This window comes from Cynocephalus volans, chromosome 8 (assembly GCF_027409185.1).
Source record: "Cynocephalus volans isolate mCynVol1 chromosome 8, mCynVol1.pri, whole genome shotgun sequence".
NCBI lineage: Eukaryota > Metazoa > Chordata > Mammalia > Dermoptera > Cynocephalidae > Cynocephalus > Cynocephalus volans.
In genome coordinates, this window is record NC_084467.1 from 44320494 (window position 1) to 44326602 (window position 6109).

The 6109-nt window shown below is 36.5% G+C and overlaps 1 protein-coding gene across 1 annotated transcript in view; it reads left to right on the forward strand.

Annotated features, from left to right (window-relative positions):
- The window catches only part of ZYG11A (zyg-11 family member A, cell cycle regulator), a 61524-nt gene extending 56700 nt beyond the window's left edge, over positions 1–4824 (forward strand). The window contains 1 exon segment of the mRNA XM_063105753.1: positions 4646–4824. Within this exon segment, the coding sequence (XP_062961823.1) occupies positions 4646–4824 (179 nt within the window).
- The last annotated feature ends 1285 nt before the right edge of the window (positions 4825–6109 follow it).

Sequence of the window (6109 nt, forward strand, 5' to 3'; positions counted from 1 at the left end):
TTTGAAGTACCTTTGTATATGCAGAAAACTATGAGAGATCATTTGAAAGCCTGAAATAATTATAAGATATAACCACATTCCAAGGTGGAAAGACTAAGACACAGATGTCAATTTATGGATATAATACAATTCAAGTGAACAGATAGGAGTTAGGGGATCTGAAAATTATTCTAAAGTTCATCTGGCAGAATAAATAGGAAGCAACCAACAAAGAAAAATGGATTTTAGGAGCTTGCTCTAACATTTCTCTTAACATATAAGAAGGTACTGTGAATGGTGCTGACGTATGAATAGATATGCAGATCAGAGTGGCCCTGAAACAGACTGCAGTATATTCAGTTACAACAGTAGTAACTATAACAACAATTAAAACTTAGCTGAGTACTTAATGTGTACCAGGCAGTATTGTAAGCTCTTTATGAGTAACTCATTTAATTTTCACAGCAACTACAAAGGGGTTAGCATTATTAATTATGTTATCATCATCATCATCGTCACCATCATCATCATCATCATCATCCATATATCACAGATGAGAAAACTTAAGCACAGAGAAATTAAGTAACTTGGCCAAGGTTAAAACTACCAGAGCCAAGGTTCTAACCTAGTGATCTGACTTCACATAGAGCACTATTAATTAGACTCCTCAGTATTTCTTCACTCTATGGATATAATAATTTATTTAATCAGTCTCCTTTAGATGGATATTGTTTCCAGTCTTTTCCTCTTATAAACACTGCTTCAATAAATAATGACATATAAATAAAAAGTGAAAGATGCACTTGTACAATAGTGTGGTAATTAAGAGGACAGACTGTAACCATGTGTTTTATTCCCAGTTGCTGCCATTTACTAACTGTGCAACTTGAGCAAATTAACCTCTTCTCTGTGCCTCAGTTTTCTCATCTATAAAATGGGGATAATAGTACCTACTTCATAGGGTTGGTATGAGAATTAAGTCGGTTAATATTTGTAAAGCATTTAGGGGCTGGCCAGTTAGTTCACTTGGTGTTGTTAACACCAGGGTCATGAGTTTGGATCCCCATACCAGCCAGCTGCCTCTCCACCTGCCCCCACCACCACCAAAAAAAAAAAAAATTATAAAACATTCAGAATAGAGCTTGGCTGTTCTAGCATTTGTATGTAGTATGGTATTATTACTAGCATAGTACATAGCACTTGTTAAATAAAATACATCATTTTGCAAGTGTGTGAGTTATTCTACAGATTCCTTAGGATTGCTGAGGTTATGAACAGGGCTGGCCCATGGCTCACTCTGGAGAATGTGATGCTGATAACACCAAGGCCACTGGTTCAGATCCCTATATAGGGATGGCCAGTTTGCTCACTTGTGAGAGTGTGGTGCTGACAACACCAAGTCAAGGGTTAAGACGCCCTTACTGGTCATCTTCAGAAAAAAAAAAGGTTATGAACATTCATAATTTTGATAGGTGTTGCTAAGTTGAACTCCAGAGAGTTGATTATGAAATCAGAGTATGAAAGTTTGCCGGTTTCCCTATATTCTTGCAAAAACAATGTTAATTGAACTTTTCTTTTTGTTTTATTTGGTGGCTGGCTAGTACGGTGATCTGAAACCATGACCTTGGTATTATAAGGCTGCGCTGTAGCCAACTGAGCTAACCGGCCAGCCCTAATTGAACTTTTGATCTTTGTCAATTTAAGATGAAGGTGATACTCTCAGTTGACATGTCTTATTTTGAGGGAAATTAACCATCTTATATGAGTCATTTTCTTGTCCGTGAATTGTCTATTGATATACTTTATTCACTTTTTACCTATTTTGTCTTTTTCTTTTTGATTTGAAGGGACTCTTTATATATTAGGTCTTTGTGATATATGTTGTAAATACTTTTTCCCAGTTTATTGTCTGATTTTGTTTGTTGTCAGTCTTTTGTTATATGGCCTTTGGATTTCAGATCATGGTTACACTTAGATTATAAAAGAAGTCTCATGTTTTCTTCTAGTATGCTTCCAATTTTTTATATTAAAGTCTTTGATCTATTTGAAACTTTTCTTGGTGTATGGTCTGAGGTATGAATATAACTTATTTTTTTTCTAGATTGCTACTTTGTCCCAATACTCTCTTTCATTAAGTAGTCCATATTTTCTATACTTAAAAGCAAGCTACCCTTTTCTGGATTTTTCTGGTCTGTTTTTAGTTTGTTGCATCTATCCATGTGTCAACTCCACTCTGTTTTACCTATTGATGTTTTATAGTATATTTTAATATCTGGAAAGATTAGTGTACTACTTACTCTTATTTGTGTTGGCTTTTCTTTCTTAGTTTTTTCACATCAGCTGTAGATTCATGTTTTCAAGTTTGTCCCCCAAGCAGTCCTTTTAATATTTTATCAGCATCATGTTAAATTTACAAGTCAACTTAAAGGGAATTCCCATCTCTATGACTATGAGTCATTCCATCCAAGAACATGATTAATCAATATATTTTTATTCCACATTGTTTTCATATCCTTAAAGGTAGTCTAGCTTTTATCACTTTATACATTCAGTGCTTATTTCAATTTACCCAATGTTTACCTTTTTCTTTATCTTTTTTTCCTCATTATTGCTTCTTTTACCCCACTCTTTATCTGTGTTCAGTTTATGATGGTCTATTAATGGGCCGGCCCATGGCTAACTTGGGAGAGGGTGGTGTTGATAACACCAAGGCCACAGGTTCAGATCCCTATATAGGGATGGCCGGTTAGCTCACTTGGGAGAGTGTGGTGCTGACAACACCAAGTCAAGGGTTAAGATCCCCTTACAGGTCATCTTTAAATGAATGAATGAATGAATGAATAATAAAATTAAATTTAAAAAATGATGGCCTATTAGTGACAAAATCCATTTATCTGAAAATATGTGGGTCCCTCCCACCCTCCTAAATAATAGAAAATTCTGTGTATAGAATTCTAGGAGACAGTTATTTTCTTTCAGCATTTGGAAGAAAAAATATTCCCAGTATCTTCTCCTGTTGCTGTTGTGGTTTTCTGTCAGCCTAATTATCATTCCTTGATAGGTAATTTTTCTTTTTCTTTGGTTCCTTCAAGTTCTCTTATTTTTTTTGATGTGCAGCTTTACTACATTTTATGTGAATGTAGATATATATTTTTTATTCTGCTTGAGACTTGTATTTCCCAAATTTAAGAATTCAGGTCTTTTCAAAGTGATGAAAACTCTCAGCTATGTTCTTTTAAAATATTACCCTTCCCCCATTTTCTTTATTCTTTTCTTGTTGCACTTCTATCAGACATAAATTGTACCTTCTCCATTGTATCCTCCACATCTTTTAACCTTTTTTTCAATAGTTTCAATGTCTTTTTAAATTTTTTTTTATTTATGCATAAGCCTACAGCATCTGGTATTCCCAGCCAGTCTCCCATCCAAATACTAACCAGGTCCAACCCTGCTTAGCTCCCAAGATCAGACAAGGTTGGGCGCAACACATTCAGGGTCATATAGCCAGCCTCCATGTGTTTGTTTCTTTGTGCTGCGTTCTGGTTAATTGTTGGCTTTTGGATTCATTATTTTTCTTTTTAACTGTGTCTAAATCTGCTCTTGGACTAATAAAGTCTTAAATTTCAGTGACACGTTTTTAAATGGATAGAATTTTTATTTGCTTCTTTTTCAAATCTTCCTGTTCTTTTTTTCTTTAAAAGTAATTATTTTGCGGTCTTTATGTGACTTTATTGTATGTGTATGTTGAAAGGGGCCGTTCTAATTTAGCTGTTCCTTTTATCTATTTGCTTATGTTGGGTTTTCATGTATTTGTAAATTTTTTTATTGTGAGCTCACCTTTAGCAGGGCTTGTTGTTCTGTGAGAATCCATTTTAGACTGGATATGTCCCTTCAGCACAGTTTTGTATTTGCTTCTGTGAAGTGCTCCAGAGGTTTCCCTAGGCTTAGGCTAATGTTTATAGTAATTTCTCAGCAACATTCAGGTAGTGTAAATTCAAACCCTATTACCCACTTGGGATTGTGGTTATGAATTTTCAGGAAAGACTTCTCTCCTACTCCTGTGTACACCTAGAGCCCAGACCAAAACAAAGATGCTTCATTGTCTTATCCCTTCTCTTGTCTAGCCCTTTGAGGGTCCAGCTTTATGCACTGGCTTTGCTGCCAACTTTCTACATTAAAATCTGAATTCCTAGGTTACTGAGAGTGACTGTCCTTTTCTGCCCCAGGATAGCTGCAAGTTATCTCACATGAGCTTAAGTGCTTTCTGCTCTGTTTGTCTGGGTCTTGGAAAATTCCTTTATTTGTACATTCAACTATGTTTTAGGCAACATCTAGTGTTTAGAGGTTGGTCCAACATATTGCCTGAACTTGAAATGTATATTATTTTTGTAATAAGTTTGCATCATTTTAACTAAGATTAAAAATGTTTGAAGCATTGAGTTGTCTGAAAGTAAACATATTAAAAAGATCATCTCTTATCTCACCATACGAGCCAAGCATTAAGTTTTGACATATTTCTTTGCAATTGACTCATTTTATCTGTTAATTCCTGGGCCAAATGACTTTAATTGTTTTGTACTCTTTCTTCAGAAAGGTGAATATGGTAATTTTGGAATATTTAAAATGCCAGTTGTCCATGGAGTTTCTTTGCTTGATTTTCTTCCAGCCAGCAAATACTGCAAAATGTTAGTTGAAGAAGAAGGATTGCAGCTTTTGTGTGATATCCAGGAGCACAAGGAGGCAAACCCCCAAGCACAGCAGATTGCAGCCTCCATTCTAGATGACTTCAGAATGCATTTCATGAATTATCAGAGGCCCCCTCTGTGTTGAGTGCCCTTAACCTAAGGGGCTTTAGAGGTGCTCTCTCTTCTTCCGCATCAGGTCTTCTGCCCTATCAGTAATTGAATGTTGAAACCAGTTGTTGGATTTTGTGTGTTGGCCATCTCATTGGCCTTTTATGGTTGATTTTCTATAAGTTACAAAAAAGTTGGATTTGTATGATAGCCACAGTCCCAAATCAAGTTGCAGTTATTCCGGGGACACTCCTTCAGCAACAAGTTGGAAAAATCAAACCATAGGCTCTGTGGGAAGACCTGGGAAGTTGTGTTAGAACACAAGTAACTGCTATGCCAGTTACTTTTTTCTAGCCCTTGACAATTTTCTTCACTTTGGGAGCTTGTCAGAGGAATGGACCCGTTTACCCAGAAGAAGAAAGGAGAGATCTATAGGGAGACCTTGGTACTTATATTGTTTGTTGAATTGTTATTCCTGGTTATGTAAAGCTACTGGAAAAGAAGTGCATGAAAAAAGGATGGGAAATACATGCTTACAAATGTGTTGTTTGGAAGGCAGAATCTCTGTTGGAGGTGGGAAAGAAGAAATTTATTTCGTGTGTGTGGTGAAGGGTGTGTATGTGTGTTTTCTGTTTTTACAGACATCAAAATACTTTCCACTTGAAGGGTGGAAGAGAAATACAATTTTTACAGTTTTGGGTATTCTATGTTCAGCCTTTTTTCTTACAACTTCATAAATTAGACAAATGAGCATAACATTCTGCACTATATTTTCTCACACTTTTCTGTGTGATTCCAAAAAAGTATCTTATTTTCCTGACCTGGGTTTGAGTACCTCAGTATTGTGTTACCAATTACCAGCTTTTGCTAATGTGGGGATGTGTCATGGGAACCAGTGTCCATTAAGATCCAATTCTGTACCAGGCACCCCATCAAGTTTGTCTCATTCACAAGTAAGTTTTATTCTCCATTTAACAGATGAGAGAAAGGAAGTTCAGTAAGGTTTATACTTTCCTGAGTAGTCACAGCTGGTATAGTTTGCGCTGCTGATTCTAAAGCCTACGCTGTTCTGGGGTTACACTGCCATCCATGATAGAAGCATGATCTTGGGACACATTTGTATTTAGCAGCAAATCAACGATGTTATTGGTGTGTGTCTGTGCACATCGTTTAGTGATTTAGGCTGGCCCTAGGCTCAGGATGCTTAGCCAGAGCTCAGATCCAGTTAGAGAATGACTACAAGGCTGCACAGCTTAAGATATAGCCTTAGTACAAGAGGAGGAGGAGTACTGAAACTAATATGGATATGTGGGTATCAGCCCCCACCCTCACCCCCA